The sequence below is a fragment of the Ambystoma mexicanum genome, chromosome 12 (genome assembly GCF_040938575.1).
Source record: "Ambystoma mexicanum isolate Mex_15411 chromosome 12, UKY_AmexF1_1, whole genome shotgun sequence".
NCBI lineage: Eukaryota > Metazoa > Chordata > Amphibia > Caudata > Ambystomatidae > Ambystoma > Ambystoma mexicanum.
Genome location: NC_090936.1, coordinates 476,569,900 through 476,589,309, shown reverse-complemented (window position 1 = coordinate 476,589,309; position 19,410 = coordinate 476,569,900). Strand labels below are relative to the sequence as shown.

Here is a 19,410-nt window from a genome sequence, read left to right as displayed (position 1 = left end):
CTTAATACCATACATACTCCCCTAAAACTCATCCCTGTCTTTTTTTCACAGGAAACCTTGTGGAGTGGTGTTTGCCACGGGATATTGACCTGGATGGTGTGGAGTTCAAATCTATGGCGAGTGGTTCCCATCGAATTCAGTCTGATTTCATGTGAGTATGATTATTGGAGCAAACCGTCACTATATGGATACACTCTAGAAATAGGAAGCCATGTTTGGTCCTCTTTGATTCTCATTTGAAAATGTGGTACCAATGTTTCTTGAGCTATGTTTCTCAGCCTGGTCGGCTGTTTGTCTTTGTAGTTGGGGAGTGGAAGACAATTGCAACAAAGGGTTCAGCATTGTTTGCAATGCAAGGGACAACACCCAAGTCGACAAACGAGTAGTGAAGGTGGTCGCAAATGTTTCTACAAAGTCAATCTTGCAACTTGGTGTGTGTGCTTACAGCCTCCTGATCTTTGGCTATATCCTGGGGGAAAGCTTAAAGCCAGCTTCTACACCTTTCATTTCTTTCTTCCTCCATTGCCATGTGAGGGGGCGGGGGTGCGTTGGGCACACATAGGTGGTGGCAGGAAGGCAGAGCAGAACGTTTTCATTTGAGGGTTCATGAATGGATTATTGTAAACAAAATAATAATGAACTTAAAAGTTCATTTTTGTAACATGGAGCCAACAACCCCAGGCAATTTCCTTGCTTGAGCCCTGCAATGGGACTGCGGCTAAAGGTGTATACATTCCAACTGGAGCAACTCTTTAACTGGTGGTCTGTTAGCAATGTATTAGTTTATCTCTTCTTTAAAGGCATTGCTGCTAGAAGAACCTATTTCTGCATCCCATCATTTAGAAGTCCCGATGCAACACTGCCCTTATTTAAACATGTGTTTAATGCTAGTTGTGTTGGAGTGCTTTGCCGTTTGATTGATGTTCACAATACAAACCAGCTAAGCAAACAAGAAGGCGTAGTTTAACATGAAATGCACGTGAGGTGATGTATACTATGCTTAACAAGCAATGAGTCAAATAACCAACTGCAGCACCATGCTCCAAATGCAAACATGCTGTTTACATTTATCTGTTGGGCACTGAGTTCTCTGCGTCACCAGCCAGGTTATTCCACATTCCATAAAGTCAGTCACACAGAAAAAACGCATGATGGTAGCATTTTGTAAGGTGCAATATCAAAGAAAAAGTTCCCAAAGCTAAGTACTTCAAGATTACATTTGTGATAAGCCTTGCTCTTTAACGCTTACCTTGCTCAGCTGGCACTCCTCGTTTCCTCCTTCTCCCCCAACTTCGTGTTATGCAGATGACGCACAACTCTTTTTCAAACTTCCTGCATAGCCGCTTGCATCTTCCATCATCCCGGACTGCCTAACTGCAATCCAGCATACCCACTTGCATCTTCCATCATCCCGGACTGCCTAACTACAATCCAGTCCTGGTGCACTTCCAACGATCTCTGCCTTAATGCCAGCAAGACTGAAATCCTCCCTGTTGGGACACCTGCTCCCTCTTTCTTTCCCTCCATTTGGCCATCCTCTGGGGGCTCTTCCCCCTTCTCCTTCATCTGAAGCCATACAGCTTGGAGTCATCTTTGACTCCTCTCTTTCCTTCATCCCTCACATTCAGGACATTGCCAAGAAGTCCAACTTTCAACTCTTCCTTCTCAAAGGAATTCTCCCTTTTCTCACTTGCCCCGAGAAGCTCCATGTTACCAGAGCTCTTGTTCTCTTCAGGCTAGACTACTGCAATAGCCTTCTCTTGAATCTACCTTCTTCCTCTCTGTGACCCCTCCAGCTAATCCAGAATAGGGCAGCAAGACTTATCCTTGGCCTCAAGGCCAGGGACTGCATCTCCCCTGCCCTAGAATCTCTCCACTGGCTCCCAGTTGCTTCAAGGATCAAGTTCAAATCCCTCTACATCATCCACAAGGCTGTCTGTTGCTAGGGACCACGCTATCTGCAACTGGCTCTTACTAAATACTCTCTCTGGTACCAACTCTCAGCGTATCTAGCGTTTTGCTAAACAGAGTGCCGAAGGCCAATCTCTTTCCTCAGCTCGCTCACTCTTAATGAACAGCCTCCCCCTTCCTCTTGAGCGGGACCTCCTCAAATTCCGGGAGCTCCTCAAGACTTTCCTTTTCATCCACCCCAGCCCTCCCTTCCTCCCTCCCCTGCTAATCTCACGGTTGCTGTGATTGGTGACCAGGGCCCTTATGTGTCCTTCGTGGCCTTGGCTTCCCACACCTAATAGCCCTCAGCCTCCTCCTACACATAGCACTTGACTTGGCACTTACCGGCCTTCTCCACTGTAGGCCTGCACGTAGTCATTTATTTTTATTTTTTACAGATGATAGTTCCCTAGCCCGTCCTACTCTAGGCACTTACACCAGCTGCTCACTCACGAGCACGGGCACCCCAGCACTTACACGCCATTCCCTCTCCCCCCCCCTCCTCTCTCTACACTTGTACGCTCTTAATCCTCACAAGGCCTAGTAGGTTTGTCCTTACCTTCCAGTGTATCATTGTCTTCAATCCCTTGTTCCCTCCTTGTTGCCCTGTGGGCGCATTGAAACGCTATTTATTTGTTGTATAAGCTCCTAAAAATGCCCAATAAAATAAATAAGCAGTCGGAGGATGTTTTATTTTCCCGATTCGTGGGCAAGTCCTATTCACGCCATCATTGCTTTCCTCATTGTTGCCCCCGAACACATGATGAGAACCTTCTTGAAATATCTCAACTCGGCAGTAACTTTAGGAATATCTCCCATCCTCGGCGGTTATGCGTACTTTTCCACCAGTCTGCATCCCATACACAACCCTCTGTTATTATGGTTCCCACAAGCAACGCCCTAGTGTGGAGTCGGCATGTTTATAGTGCCAGCAGCCATAATGGGTTTAGGCCTCAAAACATCAAACTAGCAGGCAGCTCGAGTCGTGTAGTCCTATGTTAACGTACCAGCAAAGGTAATGGTTGTGGTCTCCTAATACAGTTTATTGCTATTTAATGAATTTCAAGTATGAGTCCAAGCTGCAACTGAAAAGCGAAGAGCTACGAAACAAACCCGGTGTTATCTAAGCTTTGTGGGCGTGTTAAGCATTCCAAAATGTTCTTCCTAACTTTGGAAACTTCTGTAAACCGTTAAAGCCCAGCCTTTTTGGTTGAGGCATTTGGCGCATGCCACTAAAGCCAAAACAAAGCGAGAAGGAGCTGGCTTTCAGAGGAGAAGTTGCCATGGTGGAAGTGCACAGCAGTTCTTCAAAATGCGCTGCACACTTGCAGCAGCTGTGCGCCGCTAGCTTCCCGTCACAACCTCAAACACCAATCTAGGAATTATTTTCAGCCTCGCCAATCAGCTACAGATCTGATGTAGTGCTGCCAGATTGGGCTATTTTCTGCACAATTGGGCTACTGAAAACCATGTTGTGCAGGAAACAGCAAGTGTGAATGGGACGAGTAGGGCGTTGGACTTCGTTTTAACATGTATCTATTTTTAGGGAAAATCGTTTTTTTTTTTCTTCTCATTTCTGTTGCTGGGAAGGTAAAACACACACCTTGGTGATGACATGGGGAGGCCCGACGCCTGGATCAGAGCGCACAGAGCAGTGTGGAAACGTTTCCACGTGTAAGGCAACATAAACATTTCTTTGCGATGTGCAATAAATCAATAAACATCATTATTATATAAAGAGCATTACCATGTGTGTCAGTTTTTAATCGTTCCTATTGTGAACTGAATTACTTATGAGGACATCTAATGTTGGCAGCTAATGCACAACAAGGTACAATGATGTTCCCAGTATCACACATTTTAAGTGGTAAAAATGTTTTCACTCATCCATTGGTAAATGCCTTCTTATAGACTTCAAAGTTGTTGGGAGAAATTTACTTTTTTGGAGTTTTGCACAAAAATCTGTATGTCTGCATAATTAAGGAACTCCAGGTTGAAGGGCTTAATTAACAAAGCTAGAGGCTTCATAAATATATTCAAAGGGATTGGTGACCACCTAGATCCCTAAGGGACACCCGCTCACATGCAACTGAGGAGCAGTGGGAAAGGAAATAATCTGAGATCGACCCAATCGGAAGTATTCAAAGTAGTTCATAGAAGTGTTCACAGGTCCTGCATTTTCCAATTGTGATTTGCGAATATTGTGGAATTACGGTGTTGAACTTTGCACAGAAATTGAATAGGTGACCAGGGTTCAGCCACAGTGTTTATCAACTGAGAACATGGGGATATCTAAGAATGTGATTAGAACAGACTTGGCCACTCTTTCCAGGTCTAAATCGTCCCTGCAGTGTGCCAGATCGGCATATGTCTTGAATTGATTTATGATCGTTTTTTCTAAAGGATTAGCTGGGAAGGCTAGATTCAGTGCAGCTGTGTCAAGGGCAGGATTTATAAAGTGTGGTTAGGTTCCATGATTTTTTTTAAATATCTGGTAGTAAGTTTGGTTGCAGAGGTGTTAGCATGTGACTTCATCTGACTGGCCACTATTTGGGTCTTGTGAGCAGTCGGGAATTAAACTCTGAGACAAGGCGTTCATTCATAGTTTTGGCCGAAGACTTTAATTAAAATAAAAGGGGGTTTAGAAAATGTCTCTGTCCCTGCATTGGAGGAGTTCCCCTACCTAAGACCAAAACTAAGGCTCTGTCATTGGTCAGAATGTCCAAAACAAAATGTTCTGTGACCAAAGTTCTGTTCTGACCCTCACATTCTAACAAAACAATTCTAAAGTGCCATTGGACAATGTATTTGGCATCGAGTTATGTATAAATGTTCATAAAGGAAATGTTTAACTCCACCACAAAAAGTTCCAAAGCATAGAGATCCTTGCTCCCGAGGGTTATTCCCTTTTCCTGGAATTCTCTTCACTCTGGTTTCCGTTCAGGATTATTATTCTGTTGAGCATCAACATGACTGGCGCACAAAACAACTTAACTCTCCTGCCAGGTTTCTTTTCCCCTTTAATATATATCCCTTGGCTTTTCCTTATGTCTTCTGGCGTCTCTAGAGCGTGTTCTTCGTCATGGTCCGCTTTCCATCTCCTTCTTGATGAGCCGGTTGGCTACACAGAACACCTTCTAGTGCCTCAGTCTCTCGGTTGCTTCCAAGAGATGTAGTCTTCTCCTGACAGCAGCTCTCTTTGGCCAGCTGCTTCAGCTGTTACATTACCCAGCTGTAGGTAAGTACTTGTAACAACTAGAGAGCGGCTTGTGCTCTTGGTCGATCTGTATTATTCGAACCCTCTTCCTTGTCCCAGAATTGTCGTGCTTATGGGAATGGAAGTCAATTCTTGATGACTGGCATATGGAGTTTGGGCAAACATTCTCAGAGGTTTCCAAATGGTTTGTATACAGATCTGGTGAAAAGCTTTCCAACACTTTTCCTAGGTGGATGAGGGGAGGTGTAACAATGTACCATCAATGCATTTGGTATGGCTGGGATATCCTCAGAAGAAAAAGAGGGATACCATCTCTCATCCGATGATGCCATGACACATCCCCAGAGTTTATCTCCCCCTATATACACCCCAGGGACAGGATCAGGTAGCGGCTGCCATCCCTTGGCCACGTAAGGGGAGGTCACTGCTGCAGAAGGAGTGATGGCACCATTGGATTCATCACAGCCTCTAGAAGTGATTTATAATATCTACCTGCGCGAGTATGTAGGGGGAGAAAAATATGAGCATTCACATCCAGAGCGTGGTTTAGAAAATCTGACAAGTTGTTACTTTCTTTAATATGGACTGGTAAAACGAGGTGTTGGATGGGCAATTCAACAGGGACTGGCAGCAATATGTTTGAATATATAGTCAATTTGTATAATAAACTATAGTTCCTTGCTTTGGATGATTGTATTACGAATGTCTTGTGGGATACCAACGTCATTCAAAATGTTCAAGGTTTTTTGGGCTCTTTTTAGCTTCCCAAAACATAATCATGTGATCCCAAAGATGAAGGAAACACTACTGACAAGCGATCAGAAGGCTAGTGACAGTTGTTCCGTCCTCTACAGGAGGGAGAACAGCAAGTAGCAGTATTTATGATGCAGTAGTTAAGATACGCAGGCGCTGATGTCATACTTACTTGAGTTTGACATCAGTGCCTGCATATCTTACATACTGCATCATATTGCATGATTTCAGTGCCCACTGGGAAATGAATCACATTTGAGGACATCTTATTTTGGCGGTTAGTCTGACTCGACAGCTTTGATCAAAACAACAACACTTACAATGCAAACTGGCCAATGGAACCAGTTTTTGTATGTGTTATTTTGTTCCTAAAAGCAGTTGTAGTGTTTGGCTACAATTAATGTGCAAATGCCTATATCTATTGTGACCATGAAATTGTGTGAGCCACTGGCCATGCACTGCCGTCAAACTATGCCTAGATTCTCCTTGTAATTATGGTTTGAAGACTGTTTTTAGGGTGGCTGCCTGTGTAGGGCATTCGTGTGCTGTGGGTTTTTACTGACTTATTACATTTTCTTATTGGTTCCTCCTTTTCACCACCACCAGACTACCACTGCTGGATAATGTGGTACTTACCTGTTGATGAGGACTGAATTTGTTTAAGGAAAAAAAGTGTCCTTTAGGGCTTGGTGCACTAGTTCTTATCAAAAGGTTGGAACACGTGTCGATTTTATAAAGGTGAAGAAGAGCTACATTCCAAGCATGAGGCTCTCTGAATTTCCAATTGGACATTTTATCCTGTTACGAAAAATGTGCATTATAATTTAGGCTACAGAGGAAAATGCCTTTTCTGGGGTCTGATGAAGTGAGTACTTGTGTATAAATTCACCATATGGAACCCTACCCCAAGAATACATTTTTGGGAGGGATGGCGGAAAAGTGTAGAGTCTGCCTGACATTCTTATCACTGCGATGTCTTTCCGAGATTGAAACAGGGAAACCAATAATGTTTAGGCACCTGAATAAATTGACAAATGCATGAGTGGATAACTTGCTTGGTATACACATAGCGAACTTGATAAGACATTTTTCCGAAAATCTTGGATTGCATTTGTAGGCAGGGCTCCAGCTAGGATTTTGGCATGAAAGTATTTTACTCCCAATTTTTTTAAATTGGAGAGTAAATCCAATTTCAAGAGTAAAAATGAGTTTCCTCCTTCGCAACAGAGTAAAGAAGTATCTGACAACTATCCAATTTGTGTGTAAAAATAAAGTTGTTCGAAAAACAATAGTGTAAAAAAACTTGACTATTAATACTTCCCTGCCTCATCTTTATTATACTTGGACACTAAAAGCCTGTTAAGAACTACTACTGATGCAAGCTAGGTACATCGTAAATCAAGTCCCTCGCTCTACCAGCATTCATTCTCTGCCTCTCGGGCCTACTGTTGCTGCCTGGCACTACCAGCTTGACAGACACTTCATGTTTTCGCTTCAACTCTCCTTCCCTTTGCTACTCCGTTCCCCCCCGCTTCTCAATTTCTGATGCTTTGCCTCTTACACTTAAGTGTTGCTATGCCACGTTTTTTGCGGTCTGTTGCTCTGTCACTCTGCCTCTCCCCTCTCTGCATTCTATTATTGTTGTTTCCCTCCCATATCTTGTGTATCAGTTGATATAACTCTTCTTCCTCTCTCATGTCATGTCATTACTCTGGCAATATCTGTTTTTCCATTTTCTCTGTTGTGGTTGCTACTCCTTTTGATTATATTTCTTTCACTGCCTTGTATGTTATTGGCCTGCCTTTCTCTAGTCTGGATTTTCTATTTCCAGCTCTGCCCATCTTCTGTTCTGTGTTTTTCTTATTTTACGGTCTCTATACGTCTCCTTTGCTCTGCTTCAATCCCTCACTCCTATTGTGTGTGGGTGTCCTATTATTTACCTCTTATCTTCTCACTTTCTTTGTTGGTATCTTATGTAGCTCATTGGTCTCACTCTTCCCGTTGCTTGAATTCCTGTTTTGGATTGTCTAATACATTCTCCGTTTTCTCTGACTCCCCACCTGCCACTGTGTTCTCCTGTATTTCTTTGGTTCAGAGTTGCTCTCCCTTTCCTTTTTGTCTTTTGACACAGCACCAATAAATATTCAAAAAGCTAGAAATGTCTTGTCCATTTACAAATCTGGTGCAGATTTAACATTGGGAGCTCCTTTTTAGATGTGTGCAAACCTTTTTTTGGCCATTATGCTGGGAATTATAGAGAGAAGTTTGTTTTACCAGATGCAGCTCTTGCTTGAATGGGGATTTTCTACCAGCACAGTTAGTATGCCATTACAAGTATAAGAGCCCAGATGAGATGTGTGTTTGAGCTATTACAAGTATAGCAGTTCTCATGGGATGTGCTTGTTCAGAGCCATTACAGGTATAGCAGCCCTGATGGAACATGTCTGTTCTCAGCCATTACAAGTACAGCAGCCCTCATAGGATGTGTGTGTTCTACGCCTGAGCCATTACAGCTATAGCATCCCTAATGAGATGTGTGTTCTGAGCCATTACAGGTATAGCATCTCTAATGAAATGTGTGCTGAATCGCTGAACATTTAGTAGTCCTTTAGATAAGTGAAAAGCTGTCAGCTCTGTTACAATTGAATGTTACCTGCATGTTAAACACATACCTCTGATACAGACGCATTAACTCACCTATCAACAGGATTTGAACTAACATGTTGCACAATGATCACTACAGCAGGGTTATTGACTCACTGGGCTACCTTTCTGAACAGGCCGTTCGCTCTTAAAGCCACATAGGGTTAGGGCACTGGCAGTTCCATGTGAAGCTTGCCTGACATAACTGGCTTGTCAAGAGCTCTCAGCCTTTTTTGATTATCCTACACGAGTTAGCAGATTCATAATGAGACTTTGAAATGTGCTAGATTTTTGGCAGTGGGACTAAGTAATCGGACATGGGAGAAGCAGAGGTTTTTTAAAAGCGCAAGACCTAGTAGGAGGGGGTGACGTATAGGACAGCAGTACCATCTTATCACACTGTTGCCGGTGTGCATCACACCAGCTCAGGAGGCTGGTGGAAAGGATCTGTATGAAAATACCACATTTTTTACTGTGAGGTTGAAAGTCTTGCATATAAAAGAATACATTTTCTGGATTTTTAATGCAGGGAAAGAGCCCCCGTAGCCCTCCTAAGCCCACCACCCCATTATATTAAATGCCCCTACCCAAACCCGCCCTCCATCCAGTGCTCCAGATAGGATTTTGGAGTGAGAGTATTTTACTTCCAATTTTTAGAATTGGAGATTAAATCCAATTTTAAGAGAGTAAAAATGAGTTTCCTCCTTCGCAAGAGTAAAAAGTGCCGACAGCTATCCAATGTGTGCGTAAAATTAAAACTTTGTTCAAAAACAGTGGCAAAACGGCTGCATTTCAAAGTGGTTCTAAATAACTTATTGCACCTGTGGAAACATTTCCCCACACAAGAACCTTTTAGATGCATACTACCCAGCTTCATCTTAAAGATACTTGGGCACAAACTCTGTTAAGAGCTACTACAGATACCAGCTAGTTAAATCGGGTGATTCATAAATCAAGTCCCTCACTCTACCACCATCACGTCTCTGCCTCTCAGGCCTATCGTTGCTGTCTGGCACGACCTGCTTGACAGCCACTTCATGTTTTGCTTCATTTCTTCTTCTCTTTGCTACTCCGTTTCCCCTGTCGCTCCTTTTTTTTTTAAGTCTTTTTCTCTGTCACTCTACCTCTCCCATCTCAGCATTCTATTGTTGCTGTTTTCCTCCTATATCTCACTATATCGGTTGATATAACTCCTCTTTCTCTCTCATGTCATTACTCTGGCTATATCTGTTTTTTCATGTTTTTGTTGTGGTTGCTACTCCTTTTGGTTATCTTTCATGCACTGTCTCGTATGTTATGGCCTGCCCTTCTCTAGTCTTGCTTTTCTATGTCCATCTCTCCCCACCTGCTGCTGATCTGTGTTTTATTTTACTGTCTCTAAATGTCTCTTTTGCTCAGCTTCTAGCCCTCACTTCTATTGTGTGTTTGTCCTTGTCAGGTACGTTGTCTTGCGCGGAGGTAGCACGTACACCTGCCTCCCCGTTGAGTCTTGGCGCCTGAGATATTCAGCACTCAGGCATCCGCGACCCGCCGGGGAAAGAGGGTTAGGGTCCGCTGGTTTGGATGGGTAGGGGGTATTTGGTAAACCGGGTTGAGGGAATGGGAGAGGTTTTGGATAGGGTTGGGGTAGTTCAGGGAAAATAAAGTTCAGCCCTCCTGGGCTATCCGTGGACTCTCAGATACTGCCAGACTCATGCACCTTGCACTTTCTCGTGCTTACCAATTCCAACACCCAGATTACTTCTCTAGGCTTGGATGCATTAGACAATACCATATCACATTCATACATTCATAGATTCATAGATTTTACCATAGCGTATTACTCAGAGAGCTCCCATGGATTCAGATACACAGGTAAATGCCCCCAAAACATTAACACGAGAGCATTTTGATCACACAAAGGTTTAAGCACTTAGCTTCAGAAGTACGGGATTCTGTCATGGACCGATCACTCCAATGTTCCTTAACGAGGCCACGTAGCCGGCGTTCTGCCACTACAAGAAATGAGACACCTATGAGCTTGGTGCTTAACAGCGTTAGACCTAGCATGCGGCGTGCAACTTTAAGAATCAAGGGTTAATGGTGCCGGTTCGCTACACCATAGAATCCAGCATGCAGCTCTGCCAAGCAAGGGTTAACGATGCCGGGTGCCTCGGTTCACTACAATATTGGAGTCCGGCATGCAAGTCTGCCAACCAAGGGTTAATGGTGCCGGTGCCGGAGCCCAATCCGCGGTGTTCAAGGCCCCGAGTCGGAGCGGGTTAGTAGCACAAAAACTCCCCACACGCCCTCGTTCCCAACCAATGAGTGAAAGCACTTATCTCAAGCAAGCAGCGGGGCCTGCAGTGTTCGCAGGCGGGGAATGGCCCCGCTGACAGCAGCCTGCAGGAGCCCACGGAGACACGTCTTCTCCGGCGGAGAGTCTGTAGCGCAAGCGGGGATCCGTGTGGGTTTTGCGCGCATGCGCGATTGATCGGGCGTGGTCCCAAAGCTTCCCAGAGGCTCGCGGTCGCGCGGGGCCTCTGGGAAATGCAGTCTTCTGTTTACTTTCAGGTGTCTGAGGACTTCTATGCCAGGAGGGCTGGTCCCAAGTCATTTGCCTGCACCTTGGACACAGGAGGGCCCTGAAATAAAGGCATTTATGTCTGTTAGGCAGTTTGGCAACAGTATATGCCCCAGCTACTTGCACAGGAGTGGGATTCTTGACAGTCCTATTATTAACTCTGTTTCCCTTCTCAGCTTCTTTGTTGCTCTATCATGTAGCTCACTGCTCTCTCTTCCTGTTGCTCGAATTCCTGTTTTGGATTGTCCAGTATGTTCTCTGTCCCTTGGCCCCCATACCTTTATTCTCCTGTATTGCTTAGGTTCAGAGTTGCTCTTCCCCCTCCTATTTTTCTGTTTGTGTTTTAACATGGCACCAATAAATATCCAAAAAGCTGAAATGCCTTTTCTATTGGAAAATCTAGTGCAGCTTTACAGTTAAAGTTCAGACCACATACCTAGCTATTTCTTGCTCTCTAAGAAAATGCACGCAAACACATGCAATCTTAAGACAAAATAACACATCTTCATATAGAATACTCAAAATAATGTCCTTCTCACAAAGCCAAACAACTGCCAAACAACTGCTTGCTGGGAGGCTCTGCTTTTCAAACATCAAGAGATCAAGAAGCCCAAGCCACTAAATGCAATTGATGTGCTTCTGTGATAAAAAGAAAGCAAAGTATGGAATATCCATGCTGCTGCAACTGCGCTGCCTCTATTAAAGTGAAAATGAAGCAGACATCCAGCCCTTGTTTAAGACCATTTTCATTTTACATAATACTACATGTGTCCCAAAGCAATGTGAAAAGCATGTTCATGATTCAAGATGCTTTAATAACACTGTAACCTACAAAATGCAAGCAGTTGAACAAAGTGAGCAAAACACAAATTTCCTTTTATATTACTCAGAGTAGTATCTTGCTAGAATCATTAACAGAGGAGAGTGTTAAAAAAATAAACAGACCAGGACTCATCCCAGTTGCTTCTTTAAATTGCTAAATTAAAGAGTGGATTTGGAAACTGCTGCTAGCCAGCCTGTCACCAGTGAGCTCCACGATTTATGGGGGTGCTGCCATAAATAACCTGTGCGTAAGTGGTACGCAATGAATAATTAAAAGGGCCATTTATACAAGATTTCTGTGTGTAAAAAGGCCTTATGCGCATCTTATCTGGAGGACTGCCCCCATCTATCTCTTGGGAGAAATTCATTGTTTTCCATGCAAGGTTTTCTACCATGCAGTAATGGGATTCGATATTTTGTAGTGATAGTGGTGGGAATAGCGCAGACACTGTTCTTGCTCAGTACCTTTAGCTTGTTGCAGAAAATGCCAACACAGGTTTGTGCTTTGTCATTGCAGCAGCTCTGTTAAGAAATGCAGGTACTGTCCTAAAATATAGCAGCCCTGCTGAGAAATGTGGGCATGATGTAATGAGCCCTGCTGTGAATAATTGTCATTGTGCCATGACATGCGTATAGCAGCTCTGCTGATAGATTAGGCTACTTTGCCTGAATATACAGCAGTCCTCCGTTGAGAGGTACCGGTACAATCTGTGCCACTGAAAATATATACAGCTCTGCTTCTACCTGCATCCATTATACTGTCTTGTGGTGGGTGGTCAGAAAGTTAAGTCCAGACCACATGCCCAGCTATTCCTTGCTCTCTAAGACAACAAACTAAGTACAGTGCCCTTTCATGCATGTGCATGCACGCAAACGCATGCAATCTTAAGACATAAAACACATCTTCATATAGAACGCCAAAAGCTTTCCTTCTCACAAATGCCAAACAGTGGTCGAAGTGGGTGAGAGTGGTCCGGAGCGGTGCACCTCTACTTCATTTAATTAAGTTTTACTGTTCCTATACTTCTATTTTCAAAAGAAACCGCTCCGGAATGGTTTTGTTTTAAAATAAAAGTGTAGGAAGAAGTTGAAACTTGCACTTACGGTGCACTACACTGAGCGTTCCCTTAAACGGCAGGTGCATGTGTTTTGGAGTTTGTATTGTGCGTGGGAGGGGAGTGGCAATGGGGTTTGTGGGGCGTGGTGCAGGCCAGTAGGGAACATAGTTCCACTACTTCTTTTCATACACTTCGACCACTGATGCCAAACAACTGCTTACTGGGAGGCTCTCCTAAACCTTCAACATCAAGAACCACAAGTCATTAAATGCAATTGATGTGCTTCCGCGATGAAAAGAAAAAGTATGAAATACCCATGTTGCTGCAACTGCGCTGCCTCTATTAAAGCTAATTAAAACAGAGGAAAATGATGCAAAAATGCAGCCCTATTTTAAGACCATTTTCATTTTACACAATACTACATGTGTCCTAAAGCAATGTGAAAAGCATGTTCAGGATTCACAATTCTTGAATAACATTGAAACCTACAAAATGCAGCCAGTTGAACATAGTGAACAAAACGCAAATTCCCTTCTACATTACTCTAGTATTATCTTGATAGAATTATTAACAGAGGAGAGTGTTTAACAAATAAACAGTGCAGGGCTCATCCCAGTTGCTTCTTGCAAGGAACTGTATGGATTTCTAAAGTAAAGTGTGGATTTGCAAGCTGCTGCTTGCCAGGCTGTCGCTAGTGAACTTTATGATTTATGGGGGTGCTGCCATAAATGGCCCGTGTAAGCTGTACACAAGTAATAATTAAAAGGGCCATATTGACAAGGTTTCTGTGCATAAAAAGGCCCAATATGCACCTTACCTGTAGGGCTGTTTGTAGGTCAAGGTAGTTGCTATTGTCAAAACTGTCCCAGTTAAGGGATTCACAATCTGTTAGGCACTCCAGTTGACATGTTTGTGAAAATACCATTTCCTCCATACAAATATAGTCTCAAAATCTCATTGTTTACCTCTCTCCCTAAGAAAGGAATCCCTATAGTATGGTTTACAAAGAGCTCCAGAAAATGTTGCAGTTAAGTTTGGACGTTATTAAAACGTAAAGGGATTTAAAATATCAGTGAATACAATGGAGGAGTTTCTGTTTACAAAGAAGAAATGTAGAAAACCCATTTTGAAACTTGATGGTTACCTTTTTTTTTTTTTTTATTGTTTAAAGCGCGGAGCTAGTTCGAGAGCAGCAGAGCGCTGTACAAAGTGTGCGTAGCCTTCATTTGGACTAGCATCTTTTTTGTTTTAAATCCTAATTTGATACATTTCTAATTGAATTGCATTGAAAAATAAATTAGTATAAATATTTCAGAAATATTTTGTTTTTTACATTGGTAAAAGTGATGGAAGAATAGCTAAAGGCTATTTTAGAAAAATATACAAATTGTGTGGAATGATCTAGATTTAGATCACATTAGAAACAGTTAGTTGTACTTGGGTTTATTGTCACGCATGATGCATAATTTGTGTGCGCTCTGGGTACTTCCAAGCATACAGCAACATCCCCTTCATAACTGTGATCCCTTTAAAGACGGCTTTGTCCATTATGCCACAAAATAAATCTGGGGTCCTGGACCCTTCCAGGAGATGCTACCCTCAGTATGTCCTGGGATCTGATGCTTCAGGGCGGGCTTGCTTCAAAAGTGTCTTTTTCACATCTGAAAGTTGGCCATTGGCGTGTCCTTAGTGATGTTGTGGATCACAAGGCAGATCCTGTGGAGTATTAGCATGGCACGCTTACAATAAAAGAAATTAACATTGTCTTAGGAGGGGGTGAGGTAGAGTGTGATGTGGTAATGTGGGGTGAGGTTTGATATAGTAACTAATCTCGTAGTCCTCCAATTTCCGCCCAGAGAGCATGGTAGAGGACATCTACACTGCCATCGACCCCATGTTATTGTGACAGGAATGCCTTTAGCTGCCAGTCTATTCCTTTGTCATCTTGTTGCAACACCTGTCTATGACCTTGCACAGATGTCGAAAATTAAGCATAGAAAAAGGGGCATCCCAATGTACAGTACTGTAGTTTGAGTTAACCATACTTTCATCAAGCACATTTGGGATACTCTGTTATTAACACTGAACATGCTTCTAGGTGGAGAAGTCACTACCTCTTTACTTATACAGTATGTATACATTACATTTGTCGCAGATGCCTAACAATCAAGTCTCAGTACAAGGGAAACAAAAACTCTTCTGGTAAAGTAATATTATAGCTAGACACACCACACCTCTTGTTGCCTTCACTGTTTTGTTTCTCTTGACTCGGGGAGTAGCTTGGTAGGTATTGTTGATTTACTATATCCACAAATGTTTGCGTACATACCTACACTGTACTTCAAGCCCAGGGCATACATTATCCAATGTTTCATTTATTCAGACCAATGGAAGGCAAACATACATTATTTTACATTTCATATTATATTACATTTTTGAACTACTGTACTTACCATATTAGCAAATACTTGCCTACATATCTACACTGTACTTTCAAGTACAGAGCATGCATTATCCAATGTTTCTTTTATTTAGACCAATTCAATGCAATGCACATCTACATTTATATTACATTTCAACCTTTGATTATGGCACAATCAAGCTTTACAAAGTTTATCCATCTTGATGCTTAATTATACTCTTCTGTGGTTGTGGTTTCACACTGGTCTGGTTATCCCAGACCATGTGTGGGAAATTTCTGAGAAAGACGAGCCATTGCTGCCTTTCCGGAATAGAATCCCAGTGGCATAACATTCTCAGAGCTTGGAGGTCATCATTGGGCTGATGCGGTTATACCTCGCTGCGATCATACTCTAAGGCATCACAGAGAAATCCGATGCACAGGTTGCAGGTACAGATGACGCAGCAATTCATGATTTGCAGTGTCCAATGAACAACAGTAAGGTACTCTCCAGAATGGGGATTTTTATATGGTGTAGCTTGATCACGGCCTTTGACATTTTTCAGCCTGTGCAGACAAAATTCACCCATATGAAAACGTGCAAGCACCTTGCAAATGACGATAGCCAGCGGTGAGACCGCTGCAGGAGGTTAACTTCTTAAAATTAGAAGAGTGCCCTTACCCTACTCCAATGGAAACACAAACAATAAAGCATTTACTGGAAGAAGTGCATGCACATTTTAATGAGGTCTGTTTATTTTAATTAGTAGTGATACAAAGAGGATAACACCAGCCCTGGCCCTACCCAGTAAGAACTAACATAATTTTAAAAAAAAAACAGAAGGCCAGAACATCACAGCTCAACTATGGCAGCTGTAAGTCTGTATCAAAAAACTAAAACTCAATAAATGCTGTTAGTATAAAAATGAAGAAATAAAATCAACATAAAATGATAATAGGGCTCACAACATGGCGAAAAACATGGAGTGGGCTGTTAACCCTTACTCTTTTTCCCCTTGGGCATCCCAATGCGAGATAAACCGACTTCTTTACTAAAATGTAGCATTAATTTGAATGTTATAGTCCTGTAACAAAAACCATTAGAAAACAATTCCAAAAAGGCATTAGCAGAGGGGTTATTTGAGCCCAGTTGTCGTGGCTGTTACTCATTCAGAGGGACATGCCTCATCCAATTGCGAATCCAACGCTGTGCTAGAGAAGTATGCTGAAGCATAGATGAGCAATAATACATCCAAATAAGTAACTAAAAACTCCAATCACATCAAATCTTGCCCATGGGTTGGGGGGGTTTCCATCTAGCACCACAAAGATAGTGGAGAGGTGCAGTTGCTGTCCCTTTTTAGGCAAATGGGTGACGGGGGGAAAAAATCAAGCGGAGGTCAATCGACGTGACAACAGGCCTTGCACAGAGGCAAAGGGTGCATTGTCTGTCACCCATACCACAACGCTTTAAGACAAGTACTGCATAAGGGTATCGTTAGGAGTATTCTGAATTATAGGAGTCAAGTTTCAGTGGAATTTCTTATCTCCTGTGACTAAGTCTCCTGTCTTGTTTTGAGACATCTCATTGGGTCATGACGGGGGCTGGGTGGCATGGGGGGGATCCCCAGATTATGTCAACGTAATCCCTGCCAGTGGGGGGGGGGGACCATAACAAAACTACTACCCCTTTCAGGAAAGGGTGAATTTCATGTTGCCGGGGTTGTCCCAGAAAGCTCATGTGTAAAACAAATGCCCCATTCCTCATTGGGCTATAAAATAATTTCCGAACACTCAGATTCCATGGATGAGTTGAACAGGAGCGGCCTCCTGCCAGCTTGCTTGTCTTCTGGCATATCCAAGGCAGCACTGTTGTCAAATAGAGGCCAGGGGAAAGACAATCAAAGATGGTGGACCAGGTAGTTACTTAAGTGGTCTGCAACCTGGCCCCCAGAAGTCCCACTCCGTTGCTTGCACCGGGCACACTTGTGGTTCTATCTCTAAGCATGGGGCAACATTTCAAGTTGCAACCAAGTAGACAACTAAAAAAACTCACTTGCCACATCCGATCTATACATACACATACAGCAAGCACACCAATTTTTTTTTTTTATAATTCTTTTTTATTGTTTTCATCATCATAATCAGTAACCAGAGAGAAAAAGAAACAAGAAAACACAGAAATGAACTCGATTCATAAACAGCAACCCACTAAACTAACCCCCCCTCCCCATATCGCCAATAGATCCCCCCGCTCAACCCTATCTCCCGCCATGGATTATCCATAAATGTCCAAAAGCTTAAGCCTCTGAGGGCACCATTGCTCCCTGAAGTCCCCTTTGAGGTATGCCAGCGTCTCACCCCAATCTCCCGGGAAGCTTTCCAGTCTGTTATTTACTGCATACGATGCCCATTCCAACGAAACTATGTCCCACATTTTCCTCAACCAGTCTTGCTCTGTCGGGACAGTGGGGCTCTTCGCCGCCAACACGAAGATAACTTTTGCCTTGGTTCTACCCCTCCCTTCTTTCTCGTCCCCTACACCCATTTTCCCTAGGAGAATCTCCCGTGGATCCTGGTTGGCCCCCTCCCCCAATGCCTGGGATAGGGCTTATCCCACCCCGCTCCAGAAAGGCCTGATGACGGGACAATCCCACCATATGTGGGCCGCTGAGCCCTCTTCCCCACAACCCCGCCAGCATTTCGCCTCGGACTCCGGGTACATCGCATGCAAGCGGGCCGGAGTATAGTGCCAGCTATACAAATATTTATACCACCCCTCCTGCAGTTGGGTCGCCCTCGCCACCCTAGGGATCAACTTCCAGAGCCTCTCCCAATCCTCCTGTGCCATGCCGAGCCCTGGGTGTTGCTGCCAGCTCCTCATATACGCCCAAGTGGTTATTGGGCCTGCCTGCTCTAGTTGTCTGTACAGATCCGAAATCAACCCTTTGGAGCCCTCATGAGTGGTAAGAAATCGCTCAAATTGCGTGAGGCCCCTTGTCGCCGCCTTTCTTATCTCCCCAGACATTACCCAGTGCCTAATCTGGAAATAACGGTGCCTCTCCCGTTCTCTCACCCCAAATTCCTGTTTGCATTCCTCAAACGTTTTCACTCTATCACCACTAAACATATCCCTCAGCGTTCTGCAGCCCCCCTTCTCCCACTGTTCAAACGCCCCTAACTCCAACCCCGGTGTGAAGTCCCCGTTATTAAAGATAGGCGTGAATGGGGACGGAAAGGTTGTGATCCCCAGCTTCTCCACAGCCCTGTCCCAATTATCCACCACACCCTTAGTAATCGCACTTAAATATAAATGCGATGGTCTCAATCTTCGCGGGAGCCACAACACCTCCCCCAAATGATGCTGAGCTTCAGCCCTATCCATTTTTACCCAATGTTTAATGTAGGAGTCCGAAAACCACTCTCTGATCACCCTTAGTTGGGCAGCTTCGTGATAACGTTGAAAGTCAGGGAACGCCAGGCCCCCCCTCTCTCTAGAGGCCACTAACAGCCGCCTAGACAGGCGCGGCCTCTACCCCTCCCAAACAAACTCTTTGACCACCTTATCTAGTCTCTTAAAAAAACTTTCCGGGACTGGAAGGGGAATGGCCTGGAATAGATACAATACGCGAGGAAGCACGACCATTTTGAGGACTGCACCCCTTCCCAACCAGGACAATCGCAGAGCGCCCCATCTTCTTAAATCTTTTGTAATATCCAGCAGCAGGGGCTCATAATTGGCCCCATACCAACCCTCCAATGATGGTGTAACCCTAATTCCCAGGTAACATAGCCCGGTAGGGCTCCATTTCAATGGGGAGGTCGCCTGTATTTCTTCCACCAGATTCATAAGTTCTGATTTCAAAAAATTGACCCGCAATCCTGATAGTTCGCCAAATCTGGACAGGAGTTCTATACTCGCTCTAATGGAAACCTTAGGGTTCGTGAGGGTGAGCAACATGTCATCAGCGAAAGCTGCTACTTTATGCTGCCTCCCCCCGAA

General features: G+C 43.7%; 1 protein-coding gene across 1 annotated transcript in view; it reads left to right on the top strand.

Annotated features, from left to right (window-relative positions):
- Positions 1-19,410, top strand: part of DENND11 (DENN domain containing 11) — a 215,025-nt gene that overhangs the window by 65,734 nt on the left and 129,881 nt on the right. Inside the window, exon 2 of the mRNA XM_069628748.1 lies at positions 52-151. Within this exon, the coding sequence (XP_069484849.1) occupies positions 52-151 (100 nt within the window). The remainder of the gene's footprint in view (positions 1-51; positions 152-19,410) is intronic.